This window comes from Neovison vison, chromosome 13, assembly GCF_020171115.1.
Source record: "Neovison vison isolate M4711 chromosome 13, ASM_NN_V1, whole genome shotgun sequence".
Classification (NCBI taxonomy): domain Eukaryota; kingdom Metazoa; phylum Chordata; class Mammalia; order Carnivora; family Mustelidae; genus Neogale; species Neogale vison.
Genome location: NC_058103.1, coordinates 2,503,760 through 2,520,881, shown reverse-complemented (window position 1 = coordinate 2,520,881; position 17,122 = coordinate 2,503,760). Strand labels below are relative to the sequence as shown.

At 51.1% G+C, this 17,122-nt stretch overlaps 1 protein-coding gene across 7 annotated transcripts in view; it reads right to left on the bottom strand.

Moving 5' to 3' along the window:
- The window catches only part of PPP1R13B (protein phosphatase 1 regulatory subunit 13B), a 90,426-nt gene that overhangs the window by 7,279 nt on the left and 66,025 nt on the right, over positions 1-17,122 (bottom strand). For 5 of the 7 annotated variants that reach the window (XM_044229888.1, XM_044229889.1, XM_044229886.1 and 2 more), the window contains exons 5-11: positions 12,452-12,553; positions 10,501-10,675; positions 9,569-9,765; positions 7,033-7,173; positions 3,642-3,822; positions 2,303-2,407; positions 51-220 (exon numbers count right to left, since the gene is read on the bottom strand). In XM_044229888.1, coding sequence (XP_044085823.1) covers positions 51-220; positions 2,303-2,407; positions 3,642-3,822; positions 7,033-7,173; positions 9,569-9,765; positions 10,501-10,675; positions 12,452-12,553 — 1,071 coding nt within the window. The remainder of the gene's footprint in view (positions 1-50; positions 221-2,302; positions 2,408-3,641; positions 3,823-7,032; positions 7,174-9,568; positions 9,766-10,500; positions 10,676-12,451; positions 12,554-17,122) is intronic. The other 2 variants (XM_044229892.1, XM_044229893.1) reach the window with 1 other exon arrangement.

Sequence of the window (17,122 nt, the reverse complement as noted above, 5' to 3'; positions counted from 1 at the left end):
GACACAGTGAGGATCTTACTGGTGTTTTGTGATAAAGACAAACAGCCTACCAGCTTCTCTGTGGCTCCTAAAGTTGACAAGGGCGCCGGCTGGCTGGAAACGGCCCCCTGCTTGAGGGGGCCCTCCACGCTCGAGTCCTTCCAGTCCGCACCGGCAACCTGCGTGGGCTTTGCCGAAGAGCTGGAGTTTTGCTTCAGTGCTGGCCAGTTTCCATCATTGGCTTGAAGAGAACACAGCATTTGAGTACAACCCTTCCTGGGATTAGCTGAACTAATCTAAGAATAACCCCGTGCCAGAAGCAAAGATCACCTTCTGGGTGACCACACTGGCCGGGAGTTTCACTAGCCAGTGGCAGAGCACCCCTCCCCGAGCACGGGCGAGCACACGGCAAGCCCGAGGGTGGCGTGTGCTGGCCAGCATCGCTTTCACGTGCACAGAGACTGGATGGCTGTGCACGGGGCTGCTGCGACACTGGCGAGGGGCCGGGGGACCGTGGAAACTTCCTAGGCCCCTATCTAAATACAGGTCAAATCTGCTGCATCAACACCAAAAAGTAAGCATCACCACTTCCTTTTCCAACTTGACTTATAAAACCAATTACATACAGCAACGGAAAAACTTTGTCTTTTGACTTTGTAACAGGTTTGACCCGTACCACATACATGGTAAAAGAAAAATTTGCCTTTAATCTGTTAGAATAATTCAAGATCACAAGAAGCCGGTACAAGTTCCCACTGATTGGAGCAGCGAGCTATCATTCCATTGCAGTGATTGGAAAGCTAGCAGAACCCATGTTTTAGGAAAGCCACTGAAGTTTTTTTTTTTCCCCCTTAAACAAGCATTTTCCAAACTGAGAAAGGCTGCAGAAGCAATCTCTCCTAGCAGTCACAGTGACATAAAGTAGTGACGGCGTCTGCAGGGCTCAGGTTCTAGCCTCTGACTCCGGCTCCCGTTCGTCTCCAGGGCAGGCACCGGTGTGGGACTGGACTGAAGCGGGGGAAACCCCAGCTGTCAGCCACATGGAACAGAGAGAAGTCAGAAGGGACTGTTTCTAACAGGAACAGGACCTCTTTCCTCACCCCACCGCCAGCACGAGCAGGTGGGGACAAGGCAGAAGCAGCGGGAGATCACTGATCCTCAGAACAGGGCTGCGAGAAAAGCTGTGACTCACAAGACAGGAGGAGTAGAAGCTCCCGTGCACTCTGACCGCAGGTACGGACAGCGGCTCCTGTGCAGTGAGGGGGGCAGAGCCTCGGGGCTCCCTGTGGCACCCAGTCAGGGGTGCCCTCCTGTGGCTCCAGGCAGCAGGATCCAGAAGGTTCTGACCAGGCTGCAAGGGTGCTGGTGAGGCATTCCAAGGCCCCGGTCCAAACCACCCCCTTGCTCTGCATGACCCGTCAGCCTCTTCCAGGAAAGAAGCACATGCCCCTTCATGTCATGTAATTTAGAAATGGGGGATATGGGGGCACCTGGGTGGCTCAGTAGGTTAAGCCTCTGCCTCAGCTCAGGTCATGATCTCAGGGTCCTGGGATAGAGTCCCGCATCGGGCTCTCTGCTCAGCAGGGAGCCTGCTTCCCTCTCTCTGCCTGCTTGTGATCTCTGTCTGCCAAATAAATAAATAAAATCTTTTAAAAAAAAAAAAGAAAAGAAATGGGGATATGTGGGCCAGAAGCACATGGGTCACCAAGGACACTCAGCGGTGGCCATACTGGGCTGATGGGGAAACCAACAGCGCCCCAGCAGACTCAGGAGCAGGGGGGACCAGCCCCGGGGTCTCAAGGAGAGTGGCCAGCCAGCTGTTTCTGAAATCCACAGCGATGGGAGGTTCTACGGAAATCAACCACAGAGGGACTGTGGATGGAACTGAGAATTTCCTTCTTCAGAATGAGGCAGGGGTGCAAAAGGAAAACTCTGTTTTTCCTTCTTTCCTTCCTGTTTTTCTGTAAATTTTGTTTTGCTTATAAAGGATTATAAAGGGACAGTTCCCTTCAAGCATGACTGGAGGTTCTTGTATAGAAGCTAAATCCAAAGTCTTTAACGAACTCAGAAATCATCTTAATTTCTTCCAAACCGAACTGACAATGGCTTGCTGTGCTGGCATCTGGCGAACCGGTCCTGAGGAGGAGCCGGTGTGTGAGGCCCAGCCCAAACCTCACACCTGCCTGTGGAAGGAAGTACGTGCGGCATTTCCCTCAAATCTAGATGGGACGAGCAGACCTTCATCAGTTTGGAAAACAAATGATTGCTGGGTTAGCGGCATCAGAGAGGCCGGAGCCCCCACGGGGCCGGCCAGCCGACGTACGGTTTGCAAACGGGTCTGCAGAGCGCCCTGAGGAGCCGCAGTCGGGCCCGACGTCGAGGTCTGATACTGTCCACAAGCTGGTCACTTTGGGCTTCCCGTGGCCATCTGTGTGACACGGAACCACAAGGACAGTCGACAGTGTGAGTCCGAGTCCCCGTGGAGAGACCGCTCCTCCCAGCTCCGCGCCTGGGCTGACCTTCCCCGGCGTGGGGGGGTCACAGCTCGTGTCCGGTCACCCTGCACAGCAGCGGAAAGACCTAGGCTGCGGCTAAACTTCTGAGGGACTCGTTCTCCACGTTCCGTAAGGGTGTCTCCTCCAGGCAACCCCTGTGAGGTGGCCTGGCACCCCCCCTCCAAAGAGTGGGGATCGGGAGGTGTCCTCGGCTCGGGAAGTGTTCAGAGGGGAGTCAGCAGCGAAAGAGCCGGCTGTGCTCACTATCCACCGTGGGAAACAGACAACCCTCCACTCCCACCACGGAGGGGTCCAAACTCCAAATCACGGCTTCCCCAGGAAAGCTGCCATTAGCGCTTCGCACGGACCAGGCACTCTGAGTGGCCGCCGAGACACGGCCCCGGACAGAGCTGAGCCGGGCTGCGCGGCCCCTCCTGCCTGGGTCAGAACCAGCCCCGTGGCCCCCGCCAGGGTGGGAGAGCTGCTGCTGCTGAGACCGGGTGCCGGCCAGGAGGCCACGGGCACACTGAAGACTGCACAGATGCACCGACGACAGCCCCCAGCCTAGCCCAGGACTGGCGTCCTGAGGGAAGGAGCGCCGTCCTGTCGGGACCGCGCCCCGTGATGCCGTGCGCTGCTGGGGAAGGCCGCAGCCCAGCGGCAAGCCAGTCTCCCTGCAAACAAGTGCTGCCTTCTTCTGAGAAAGGAGAGCAGAGTCTCGCCGGGAGCCCGACCTGCCCTTGGCTAGGAAGCAGCCCAGCAGGAGAGCTGCGCCAGCACAGTGCTGGTGCCGGTCACGCGGACGGCCAACGCGACGGTCGGCTTCTGCACCGCTTATGACGGTGCTGAGCGGGGAAAGCAAGGGCAGCGCTTGTGCCCTGTTTACGGACAGGCTGCCCCTCGACCGGGGAGCAGCAGGTCTGCCCGTGGTGCAAGAGGATGCGGGCTTAAGTAATTCGTGTTTTGAAAAGCCACGGAGTAAAGACGTGTGGCTCAGTTTAGGGTCATATTATTACTAGGGTGGCACACAGCTCCCAAACCGGCCAGAAGACAAAGTGCCCTGGGGGAGACAGAGTGGGGGCGGAGCCCGGGGTGCACTGTGGGGACCTCCTCCGAGGCTGTTGACCTCCAGGGCTCTCCCCCAAGATGAGGACGCAGGCCACTCACCGGATTTGGATCTTCCGTGGGCAGCGCTCGAGGCAATGGTGAGAGACTGGGGCTTTATGGGGTCCCCCGGGACAGAGTAGCTACCCGCGCTGGGCACCTGGATGTAAGGCCCCACCGCAGCCACCCTGCCAGGCGTGCCCAGCGGCGACTGTGGGGACGACGTGCCATTCACCCGGCTCAGCTGCAGAACAGGAAGAAACAAGAGTTAAGGTTCTAAATAAAAAGAAAATCACAAGCCTAGTGGGACAGTCTGCTCTCATGTGAACCATTCACTAAATCATGTGCCCAACTGAGGAAGCCCCGTCATCTGAGCCACCGGTATCTAGAACGGCCAAGTGCTGAAAGGAGGCCACCCCCCCCCAGTCCCATATGAGTGAACCTCTCTGAGCCCCCCACCGTCTGTGAGCTAGGGCAGACAGCAGCTGACGGCAGGACAGCACGGCTTCCCAGGACATCTCCACGGAGCCCTCTCTACTGGGAGATACTCTCTGTCCCCTAGGTGGGCAGAGGCGTCGGTCACAGCCTGGGCTCTGAGCTGCCTTCAAATCCTGCTTTGCCACTCACTGTGCTGCCCTGGGCCAGCGCAATGACTTCGCCTCTCTAACCCTCTGTGCCCCTGTCTGTAAAGTCGAGATACAGCTTCTTGTAAGGACTGAACAAGCCATGCTGGGCACAATGACCGGGCCTGGCACCAGGCAAGGCTTTGGCCAGCCCCGAAGACAATTCTGCCATTCTCAGCAAGGACATGGCGCTACAGCCAACAACAGTGATCACGTGATGCTGACAACATGAGGGTCCGTAACAGGGACTGACCCGGAGAGTCACTGACACCTCAGGGGCCCCCAAATAGGGGATCCTATTTGGATGAGAGATCCATAACCTCTTATGACTGCAAAATTCTGCATATGTGAGCATGCGTCATTTTGGGGAGAGGGTCCAGGACTTTCCCAACTGCCCAAAGGTGCCTAGGGACTTCAGGTAGAGATGCATGTATGCTGCGGCACCGCCTTCTTCACGAGGATCACTCGCAGAGTCCCCTGGGAGGCAAGAAGGAACGTGTACCCAGCCGTCTGTGACGCTCAACTATGTGTCAGCTTGCTGAGGCCACGATACCCAGAGGTTTGGGCAAACGTGTCTGGAGGTTGCTGTGAGGATATGCTTAGCTGAGACATTTACAGCGACAGACTCCGAGGGAAGCGATCACTCTCCATAACGTAGGCCTTCGGTGAAGGGCCTTGGGAGACAAAGACTGAGGTGCTGGGACAAGGAGGGCACCGGGCCTGCAGGTGGCCCGCCAATGGGAGCAGTGGCACGTGTGGTCCCACGTGTCCAGGCTGCGGATAGCAAGGGTGCGCCCTCTGTGAGCCCATCACTCCGACTCCCTCTCCGCACCCACCGGGCCCTCTCCCCCTGCCCCCTTGTTCCGTTTCCCCAGAGCCCCGACTGCCAGAGTGCGCAGCGAAGAGTGCCGGGCGTGGACAGCACACACACTTCCCCCCCACGGCCTCGTTCTGCTCACCGAGACAGAAAGGAAAACCGTTATTTGGAGAACAGAGTTACCCGCGTGACCCGCTGACCCTCTGGTTAAAAACCCGATCAGACTGACTTCAGAGAAGAGCTTTCGCCTGTCACCACTGAACAGGACACTCGAACAAGGGGCAAGTGCCCTCCTCCGGCACCTCCTAACCAGCCCCCCACCAGGCCCCTGCCCCTGGCTAAGCTCCAGAGCCCACATTCGCTTCCCGAGAGCTGCTCAGTGCCGCAGCGACTGACAAGAGGCCACCTGTCGCCCTGCGAAAGCACCGGTTATGCAGCGTGGGTGGCGAGCAATGCCCCGGCTGACAGCCCGCCCCTTCCGATCCTGATGCCGCCCGTGGAAGGCAGGCCAGGTGCTACGTCCGGCCAGACCTGGCGCACAGGGGTCCCTTCTCCCACACGCTCTCGGGGTGCTCGTGCTCGCTCTAGTGCCGACAGTGATGGTAGGACGTGGGGGCACCCGGCCCGGTAAGGGGGTTGGGGAAAGGGGCCGCAGGCCTTGGGACACGTGTGTTCTACTGAAGCTGCAAAAGCAGCGAGGTTACGGCTGGGAAGATACCCATGTCGCAGTTAAAACAGAAGAGAAGGAGAACAGTGTGAATGATATCATTCCTACAATTCCATTTTCAATGAAAAATTACCTTGTCTGTATCGAGCAAAAGACTAGAATCCTTAAAACTATCATCCTTGAAGAATGAGAGTAGGGTAGAAGGGACTTTCATATTTTCCTTCAAGTATTTCTGTACTGTCTTAATTTTTCAGAGTATTTATTACCTTTGAAATACCACATAAAGGTTTTTAAAAAACACTAGCCCTCAGTTTGTTTCCTATGATCAAAAGAGTCTTATGGGGGCACCTGGGTGGCTCAGTGTAAGTGGCTGCTTTGGCTCAGGTCATGATCCCGGGCTCCTGGGATCGAGCCCCACATCAGGCTCCCTGCTCCGAGGGAGGCCTGCTTCTCCCTCTCCCACTCTCCCTGCTTGTGCTCCCTCTCTCACTGTGTCTCCGTCTGTCATATCAACAAAATCTTAAAAAAAAAAAGGGGGGGGTGTCTTATGGTTTGTTTCCCTCTCTGGTTTCATCTTCTTTCATTTTTTTCTCTCTTCCCCTATGATCCTCTGCCTCCTTTTTTCTTAAATTCCACATATCACTGAGATCCTATGATGACTATCTTTCTCTGATTGATGTATTTAGCTTAGCAGACGGAGGGCTGCTGGAGGGGAGAGGGGCAGAGGGATGAGGTAACTGGGTGATGGACACTGGGGAGGGCAGGTGTTATTATGAGTACTGGGTGTTACATAAGACTGATGAATCACTGACCTATACCCCTGAAACAAATACATGTTATTTAACTGAATTTCAATTTAACAAAACAAGCACTAATCCTTTACACAGCACTTTGCTTGGAGGTTTACAAAGCCCTCCCACAGGGTTATTCTAACATCCCACATGATGACTGCTGGGGCAGGCAGGACATACGAGTTTACAGGAAGGACACGTGTCTGCACAGGTCAGGGGGTGTGCCCACATGGCACAGCACACAGTGGCAGAGTGGGACAAGCCGGGGCTGCGATGCCAGAGCCACAACCCCTCCATGGAGGGGACAGAACTGCACAGGGCAGGGGCGGGGGGCCGGGGAACACCAGCTGTGGCTGCAGACAGCGGCAGCTGGGATTCCACCCACCAGGAAACAAACGCGGCTTTGGAAGGAGAGCCTTTAGCTGCTGTCATTCTTATGTATGTTTCATCAGCTGGGGCAAACGGGGGCCGCAAAATGCCATCCCAGTGAAGACGTGCCCCTGCACAGCGAACCACTCCGAGTTCACCTCACACAAGTATTTTCTCTCTCACATGCCTGAATTTTCTTCCCATACAGACGCTCACGCAGCTCACTGATCCGCTTGTCCATCACGGCCACCTCCATGTTGCGTTTGTTCAAGAGCTCCTTCTGCTGCTGGAGCTTCGAAGTCTGTTCCTGGTTAAGCTGGTTACGAATCTGCAAATTACAAAATACAACTTTTATGACTTGTATTAAACAGTCATATGCGGGACGCCTGGGTGGCTCAGTTGGTTGGGCGACTGCCTCCGGCTCAGGGCGTGATCCTGGAGTCCCGGGATCGAGTCCCACATCGGGCTCCCAGCTCCATGGGGAGTCTGCTTCGCTCTCTGACCTTCTCGCTCGTGCTCTCTCTCACTGTCTCTCTCTCTCAAATAAATAAAATAAAATCTTAAAAAAAATAAATAAATAAAATAAAATAAACAGTCATATGCTTATTCCCAGAGAAAGCAAAAGAAAAGGAAAGAAGAGACAGCAACATCAGACACTTATGTGTATTTATGCATGTGTGTACGCCGTCGCCCACGCGCTGAGCAGCCTACAGGTACCGCACAGATGGGGCCGGGACAGAGCTCTTCTGTCTCTGGAAACACACACGTTCTTGGCAGCACCTGGAGCAACTCGTTCCCTGGAGCAACAGGAGACCCTGGGAATGGTGTGTCACGGACACCCCCCACCCCCGCCCCGGGCACATTCTCTAGGGACCCAAGCACAGGTGTGCACCCCATTGCATACAGTCCACTGAATGAGCGCCTTAGGCGGAGGCAGCAGGAAATTCAGGAAGGACAACCTTGCTTGTCCACTGGGATGCATGGCTATCATTCTAGCGGGCCGCAGCCAGCACTTAAAAATGAAGCACAGGGGCTCCTGGGGGGCCCAGTGGGTTAAGCCTCTGCCTTTGGCTCGTGTCATGATCTCAGGGTCTTGGGATCGAGTCCCACATCGGGTTCTCTGCTCCGCGGGGAGTGTGCTTCCCCCTCTCTCTCTGCCTGCCTCTATCCCTACTTGTGATCTCTCTGTCAAATAAGTAAATAAAATCTTTAAAAATAAATAAATAAAAATTAAAAAAAAGAAGAACCACAGAAGGCATCAGCATGCACTGTACACACAAGGTTAAGGCTTGTGAAGCTCTCCCAGGTGCACATGTGTGCTAGAACACACATTGGCGTGTATGCACCGGACTGGAGGCAGTGCACCGTGAGGTCCAAGTCACAGTCAGAAAGCCTGGCAAATGGACACATATGAGTAAATTCACCACACCCATCACTCAAGATATCCTTAAAAACTGCACTTTTAACAATTGCTTAAAACATAAAACAAGTCTTAAGTTCCTGTATTTTATTTCTCTGCATCTATGTTAGAGAACTTAACAGCAACAAAAGCAATTTTACTCTTTGTAGTGTTATATATATATATACATATATATATATTTTAAGATTTTATTTATTTGACAGACAAGTAGGCAGAGAGGCAGGCAGAGAGAGGAGGAAGCAGGCTCCCCGCTGAGCAGAGAGCCCGATGCGGGGCTCGATCCCAGCATCCTGGGATCATGACCCGAGCCAAAGGCAAAGGCTTTAACCCACTGAGCCACCCAGGCGCCCTGTAATTATATTATTTTCATTTCATAAAGTGATACAGTAACTTCTCTGGCAAGTGCTAATATAACCGCAAAACTTGTTTCTGGCTTCTGAATGCTTGTGTCCTCCCTAAAATTCGTGCGTTGCTCTAACATTTCAGGTGATCGCATGGGAGGTGGGGCCTTTGGGGGTGGTTGGGCCGAGGTGAGGTCCTGAGGGCGGCGGCCCGTGATGGGATTAGCGCCCTTGTAAGAAGGAGGAGAGAAACGACGCTGTGGGCACACAGCAAGAAGCCAGGAAGCAGACTCACCGGGAACCCAACCTTGGGACTCCCAGCCCCTGCGGCTGTGAAAAATCAACGTCTGTGCTTCAGTCCCCTGGGCTGTGAGGTCTGTCAGAGCAGCGCCAGCTGGGCGGGACAGAGACAGCTATCTCACCAAAACACAGAGTACGGGGAAACCCTGAATATCATCTAAAGCTTCATTTTTCCCCTAGTTCATTACAATGCCAATTAAGTTCTGTATTGAATCTCTGTACTGAAAACATGGCTAGGTGAAAGATGCCTGTCACAAAAAATGACATACTGCATGGTCTCCTCACATGAAATCTCCAGAACAGGCAAATCCAGAGAGACAGAAAGATTCACGGTTGCTTAGGGGGTAGGGGTAGTGTGGTGACGGCAAAGAGGCACGTGGCTTCTTTTGGGGATGATGAAGATGTTCTAAAGCTGATCGTGGTGGTGGATGCAGAGCTCCAGTGAAGACACTAAAGCCCGCTTCAGGAGCACCCGGCATACGGACGAACCGTATGCCACGTGGATTAGTTCTCAAAGCGGTTTTAAGAACTCCTTGTACTGAGTACAGTTTGTGCCTACTATAACCCTAGGATCCCTTCGCTTGTTTTCAGTTTCTGAGGCTTCCGCCCACACTGGGAAGAAAGCCCGAGAGATGTTTGGCGTCACCGCTCCCCAGACCCACCTGGAGCTCCTGGCACAGTCTCTTCAGCTCCGCCGCCGCCGGTCCCGCCAGCTTGCCGCTGTACGCCGGGAGCCCGCTCAGCTTGCCTCTCTTTAAATCTTCCAGCTGCTGACTGAGCTGATCAACTCGTAAAATCGCAGTCTGCACTTCCTGCTTCTTCTCCTGGAACATGGCGCTGAACCTTTCTATCTCAGCAGCTGCAATTTTCCAGCAATAAAGAATAAAAAACATCATTTAGTTGATACACTTTGTTTTCGTTTCATTCTGTCATTTTGGCTCTGGGATTTTGTCTTCATTTCTATACATTCGACTCAGCTCTACCATCATCTATGGCCAGACCTTGGGGGGAGAACTGTGATATGCAAAATCCAACACACTTTTCAACACGCCTCTGGAGCACGATGTGACTGCCCACTTGGCCGACTCCATGTCCACTGACGACCAGTCCAGGGCTAGCCTGGCCAGGCCACTTAGGAATCTCAGGGCACCCTCAGAGCAAAGAAAAGGCTTCCTAAGGGCAGGAATCCAAGTCTGTCTTGCCTGTCGACATAACACAAAGTAGGCACTAACTGAATTGAGAAAACAACAAAAAATCTATACGCTCAGGAAAAAAAGTGAGCATCTGTATGGTTTATCTTACTACCCAGATGAAGGTTAAGCTGTTCAATTACAACAGACCTTCATAATGCACGCACTCTTGTGGCCCTGCAGCCCTAGTCCAGAGGGCAGCTAATAAATGACAAATGTTACCAAGGACCTTCCCAGATCATTTAACCTAACTGACCCCGTCCTTTTAGATGCAGGTAACAGAGCAAAGCTTTGGGGCACTTCCTATAGCAAGATCGGACACAGGTCTGTGTGAAAGTGTCCGGAGCTGGACTCTTTCATTTCATCCGTGCCCGAGTGTGGGTGCTGAGCAAGGCCGCGCGTACACAGATTGCCGTTCATGATTTTGCTGTAGTCTACTTGTCCTCTCATGGCACGAATTTTCTTCAGCTTATTTTCCTGGGCCTCGACTCGTTCTTTCAATTTCTGAAGCTTCTCGTTCTCAGAAATAGACCGCTGCTGGCGGCGTTCCTGCTGCTTTAGGAAATGTAAACGCTGCTCCTAGCAAGAGAGGAAACAGGGAACTGCGAGAACTGGTCATGATCACCGTCGCACGGGAGAAAGGTGTGTGCGGCTCCCACCGGACCCATCCCAATGAACATGAGAGAAATGCCTTCGCCACCTTGCAAACACCAGCCCACACAGAACCGACATTGCTGGGCACACATCGGTGAGCGGTGGTGAGTGTGTGAAGATGTTTCCAGGTGCCGTTGACCATGCACGCTGACCTACACCGCTCAGCTAACTCAACGCCTCCTCAGAACATCTCCCAGCAGGAGAACGTCAAGCCTGCGTGTCCCCTGCGCTCACACGACTTCCTCTCCTTCCTGGGTGGGAAGCCCTGTCCAGCCCTCGATTCCTGCTGTCAGGTTAACGTTTCCTGCTGCCAGAAAGCAGCTTCCCAAGGTCCTTTAGTTACCTCTGAAAGGAAATGGGCACTGACCAGCATAGAGTCTTGTATCGAAAACAGACAAGGTGATCGGTAAGGAAATAACCCTCTGATTTGCTGAATTAACAATGGACAGTTAAGAAATGCCTGTTTTCTTTAGAGATAGTTTCTTCAAAACTCATGGAGCACTCTACAGTCAAATAAGGACAGGACAGTCCTAAAATAAGAGTTGTGTAGTACTCTTCAATAGTCTTTCCAGATTCACGTGAAGACACACTTTGAGGGTAAGAGTCGACATGAAATACTCATGGTCCTACACGTATGCATAGAACACACCTAAGTAAGGAGGGCACTAAATGTGATGATGCAGGAGTGACAGGATTCTAAGTCAGGAAACACGTACCTGATATGTAAAACACACACTTGTGCTAGCATTAACTTGTAATTCACACTGCTGAAAATACCCAAGAATCTTTTTATTAGTAATACTCTTGGATCAATATTTGAAAAGGAAATAAAAAGGCAAACTAGAAAATGTTGTAATTGTGTAATACTATGTACATTTCACCTTAGAAATCTTGTTAATGGGATGAGATACTTCCCAATTTACTTAACTCTTGTCTTTAATTCTTGTAAATCCAAAAAACCTTGTAAGACAACTTCTAAAAACACGCCCAACTGATGCTGTTACATACCCACAAAACAGTGGCTAGTACAATGAAGTACATATGGCCACCTGATAAGTGAGAACATTTGGCTTTCAGGTCAATCTCTGAGAAAGCAACATGAACCCAGGCAGAAATGTTTTCATACCCTCTTGGTGTCGCAGTTTTTCATAGCAGTTTCAGAACATTTGAGATCATTACAACAAGAATATTCTCCAGCACGCACGAGTGACAGATCTGATTTTTTTAGTCCATGACAAGAAAAATTTCAAATCTGGTTACAGCATTTCACTGACAAATGCAGAGCTCAGTATATAAAAAAAGCATTAACTGCTTGGTATCATAATAAACCAAACAAAGTCCATGCAGAGTGCATGAGGGGAATCCTGGATAACAACTGTCATTTTCTCAGGGGCCCCTGACCCGTGTCTTCACCCAAATTCCATCACCAGTTGGAGAACGAAGGTCAACCGTTTCCTATTCCAGGTTGTCTGAATAAGCGTGTGAAGGGTCTTGCTCTGATGCCCTCCCAACTTTAAGAAGCTACAATATTCAGTTCTCATTACAGAAGAGATCACAAAGACAGAAAGACATTATTTTCAGTACTTCCCATGACATGGTCCTACTTACAAGTGGAACCCATGAATGCAGGAACTCCAATCAAAAACAACCATTAAAGAACACCCTTTCTGAAAATTTCCCACCTCTGCTTTTATAACTCACCTTGGCAACCAACATTTGCTGCTGGTTTTCAATTTGCTGCTGCTGCCTGGCCGCCATATCCTGGAGCTCGGAGAGGGTGAGCTCTACACGTGCGCTTCCAACCTACAGGGAACAAAACGCGCTCAGGCTGCAGCGGAGGTTTACCCGCAGAGCTGCAGAACCGCTCTTCTCTGGTGCCAGAACACATGCTCATCAGGATCTTAGAACAGCTTTCCTTCTAGAAGTTAGGATAATACAAATTAATTGTACAGAAAAACTTTTCTTGCTTGTTCAGCTTTTATTAAATAGCAGCTTTTTAAAAATATGCCAGATACTGTATTAAAAAGGGACCCAACTGTGGGAACGCAAACTGGTACAGCCACTGTGGAAAAGAGTATGGAGTTTCCTCAAAAACTGAAAAACAGAATCACCACTGGGGCACCTGGATGGCTCAGTCTGTTTAGTGTCCCAACTCTTGACTTGCACTCGGGTCATGATCTCAAAATTGTGAGCTTGAGCCTTGCATCAGACTCTGGGCTAAATATGGAGCCTGTTTAAGAGTCTCCCTCTCGGGCAACCCTCTTAGGCCTCTCCCTCCTTGGGAGCTTCATACTGTCACTTTGCTAGCGCTCAATAAACCTTGCTCTGCTGCCCACCACAAAAACAAAAACAAACAAACAAACAAACAAACAAACAAAAAAGATTCTCCCTCTGCCACTGCCTCTCCCTGGCCATCTCATGCTCTCTTTCTAAGAAAATAAATAAAAAATAAAAATAGAACTACCATATGATCTGTCCGTCCATCCGTCCGTCCGTACATACTATTTCACTACTGTGTAATCACCCAGAGAAAGTGAAAACACTAATTCAAAAAGATATATTGACCCCTATGTTTAAAGCAGTTTTATTTACAACAGCCAAGATACAGAAACAGCCCAAATGTCCACTGATAGAGGAACGCATAAAGCTGTAGTATACACATAATGGAATAGCACTCAGCTGTAAAAAAAGAATGAAACTTTGCCATCTGCAACAACACGGATGGACTTAGAGAGTATAATGCTAAGTAAAATAAGTCAGAGAAAGACAAATATTATATGATTTCACTCATATGTGGAATTTAAAAAACAAAAGAACAAAGAACAAAAGAGACAAGCCCAAAACAGACTCTTAACTCTAGAGAACAAACTGGTGGTGACCAGAGGGGAGGGGTAAACAGGAGATGCAGGAAGAGCGCAGTTACTCTGATGAGCGCTGGTCACGGGCAGGACTGCTGAACCCCTAGATCAGACACTTGAAGCTAACATAACACTGTATGTTAATTACACTGGACTTTTTTTTTTTTTTTTAAAGATTTTATTTATTTATTTGACAGGCAGAGAAGCAGGCACAGAGACAGGGGGAAGCAGGCTCCCTGCTGAGCAGAGAGCCCGATGCAGGGCTTGATCCCAGGACCCCGAGATCATGACCTGAACCGAAGGCAGAGGCTTAACCCACTGAGCCACCCAGGCGCCCTCTTTTCCTCTTTTTGGACTGATTATTTAAGGATATATTTGAATAAATGGGGATGTCAAATGTTTTGAGGAAACACAACCTACAAAGAGTGCAGGTGACTCCTGAGGACTAATGTCCTCTTCACCACAGCCTGGTCTTGAGAAGCTGAAATATATGGAACATTCTAAAAATACAAATACCTCACTAAAAATGCCATATATACGGCTTAAACCAAGGACTGACCCGTTACTGACAGAACTGTATCTGTGAAATGAATACACAAAGGTAAGATCTGGAGGAGTGGCAACTGATGGCACCGGACGGCATGTCCCTGTCCTCTGCTCATGATGACAAGCCATAACACCAGGCGTTTCTATCACGCTCATCCTGTGTCACACACCGGACTAGGTAGCCTCCATTAATGAGCCTGTCGTGAGCCTCACAGGGACACTCAGGGAAGCACTGCCGGAGGCCCACGCCAGGGATGAGAGAACAAGCAGAGAGAAGTTGGCCCCGCGCGGCCGCGCAGGACGCAGGGCCCTTGTTCCCCACCAACAGGGCAGCACGCGCCTCTGGACCGCACACACGACCTGCACGGAACTCCCCGCGGTACACACAGCGTAGGGCCCGGTTTTAAACACGTCCGTGTGGGGACAGGAGGAGCCCTGCGCTGGGTGCGGCATCATGGGGCAAGGTGAAGGGACCCGCATGGGGCACAGAAGCGCGAGGGGGCAGAGCTGCAGTCCCAGCCCATTCCGCGCTAACCGAGGGGGCGCCAGTCTGTCCCCAGACCACGCCACTCTCTGCTCCCAGGTTCATCTGTGCTCTCAGAACGCTTTCACCTTCCGGTCTTTGGTGACCCCCGTTCCGCTGACTCCAGGCGTCCCCGTATTTTCAGATGTTCAAGCACGTTCTTGAGAAATGGAATCAGCATTTGTTCAACAATCTCCACTGGAACCCCCCGCCCCTTTTCAAGACCAGACACTGCAAACTGCCAAATACAGAGAGTTCCATTTGACGAGAAATTTGTTTATTCTACAAAAAAACAAAACAAAACAAAAAAACAAAAAAAACCAACGCCTGGCAGAACCATCAGAATGCCTGAACTTTGTTTTAACTCTAATAATAGGTTGCTAATTTCCACATACTAGATTTTCTAATCACTATAACAGAAGGTATTTTTAGAAACCTCCAGAACTTTTACTTGTTAGAAGTATTTCTGACAAAAGAAAAGCTATGTCCATTCACCAACTCTTTCAATTTACATTAATTTCATAATTTTACAACTTAAACAAAGAGTCTTTGGGCTCTCCTCCCTATGCCAGTGGCTTATAGTAACAATGAAAAGATCACAAAGAGACATTCAAATGCTCATGTTGTGTTGTTTATGGCAACACTAAACGGCTGTAATAATTCAGGAATATCTTCCATATATGCTAATATACACTGTAATTTTTTAGAAGAGATTTTATTTATTTATTTGACAGACAGAGATCACCAGTAGGCAGAGACGCAGGCAGAGAGAGAGGGGGAAGCAGCTTCCCTGCGGAGCAGAGAGCCCGACCTGGGGCTTGATCCCAAGACCCTGAGACCATGACTTGAGCCGAAGGCAGAGGCTTAACCCACTGAGCCACCCAGGTGCCCCTATACACTGTTATTTAAAAATATTGTATTGAATAGATCCTACATACAGAAAACTACATATCGTACAGCTTAATGAATCCTTTCAAAGTGAACATCCCTGTGTAACTTTGTTTTTTCTTTTATATTTCATTTTAATTCCAGTAACAATTAACATAAAAAATAAGGACTGCTTCACAAACCCGCATGTCCTCCAGGGGCGGGTCTCTGGACGGCTCCGCTCTTCCCACACACACGCTACCCCAGCCAGCACCGGCCTGTGCGACTTCCCTGTCTTTCCAGTGGGTGAGAAAACCACCAGCCACTGTCAACTTGTAAGTCAACAAATATGCAACACATAACCTGTTAGCATATATTCCCTTAACTGTCCAATGTGAAGATTAAACAAAAAGAAGCTCCATTTCAGTTATTTAAGAAAACGAAAACCTCAGTGGAAATTCAATCCTTTTATCAGGGGCTGATCACGGTGGACTCTCTCCCGGCCAACTCGGGCCTCCTGGCGAGTTTCCATGCCGCGGACGCACTTGGGCTTCAAACCTGGGGCCAAATTCCCCGCTGCTTTCTCTTCGCCGCACGGAGCACGAAGTCAGACCGCGCTCCCTGTGCTCACGGAGTCCGACCCGTCCCGCACCAGGTCCCAGAGAGGACGTGCCGCCTGCGCGAGCTGCAGAAGCGTGGCGCGGGCTCCCTGGGGGCAGCCCCGCGGGACGACCGACCAACGCGACCAACGCGGCGCAGAGAACGCCCCGGGCAGCGGCAGCTGGCGCCCGTCCGTCCGTCCGCAGGGTCGCTACCCGGCCTGGGTACAGGCCCTCCCGCAGCACTGCACGTCAGCTCCGCACTCCGGGGAGAGCGTCCGTGTTCCCCCGCACTCCCATCGCCCCCAACACATGTGGCCCCCCACCTCCCGGTCTAACGACCCCCGCCCCACCCCCCCGCCCCAACAAGAGCAGAGAAACACCAAGGCCTCTGCTGCCCCGGCCCCACGATCGCTTCTCCAGTCCTGTCCGCTTCTGTCTCCAAACTTCCACAATCTACTCACAAAATGATAAATTGAGAGACTTACTGCTCTTACAATGCTTTTACACAAAATATTTTTTAAAAAGATTATTTGGGGGGGCGCCTGGGTGGCTCAGTGGTTTAAGCCTCTGCATTCAGCTCAGGTCATGATCTCAGGGTCCTGGGATCGAGCCCCACATCGGGCTCTCTGCTTAGCGGGGAGCCTGTTTCCTCCTCTCTCTGCCTGCCTCTCTGCCTACTTGTGATCTATCAAATAAATAAATAAAAATCTTTTAAAAAATTTAAAAAAAAAAAGATTATTCGGGGACGCCTGGGTGGCTGTTGGTTAAGCTGCTGCCTTCTGCTCGGGTCATGATCCCGGGGTCCTGGGATCGAGTCCCAAATCGGGCTCCTTGCTCCGCAACGGGCTCCTTGCTCGGCAGGGAGCCTGCTTCTCTCACTGCCTCTGCCTGCCTCTCTGCCTGCTTGTGTGTACTCTCTCCTGGCAAATAAATAAAATCTTTAAAAAAATAAAAATAAAAATAAAAAGATTATTCG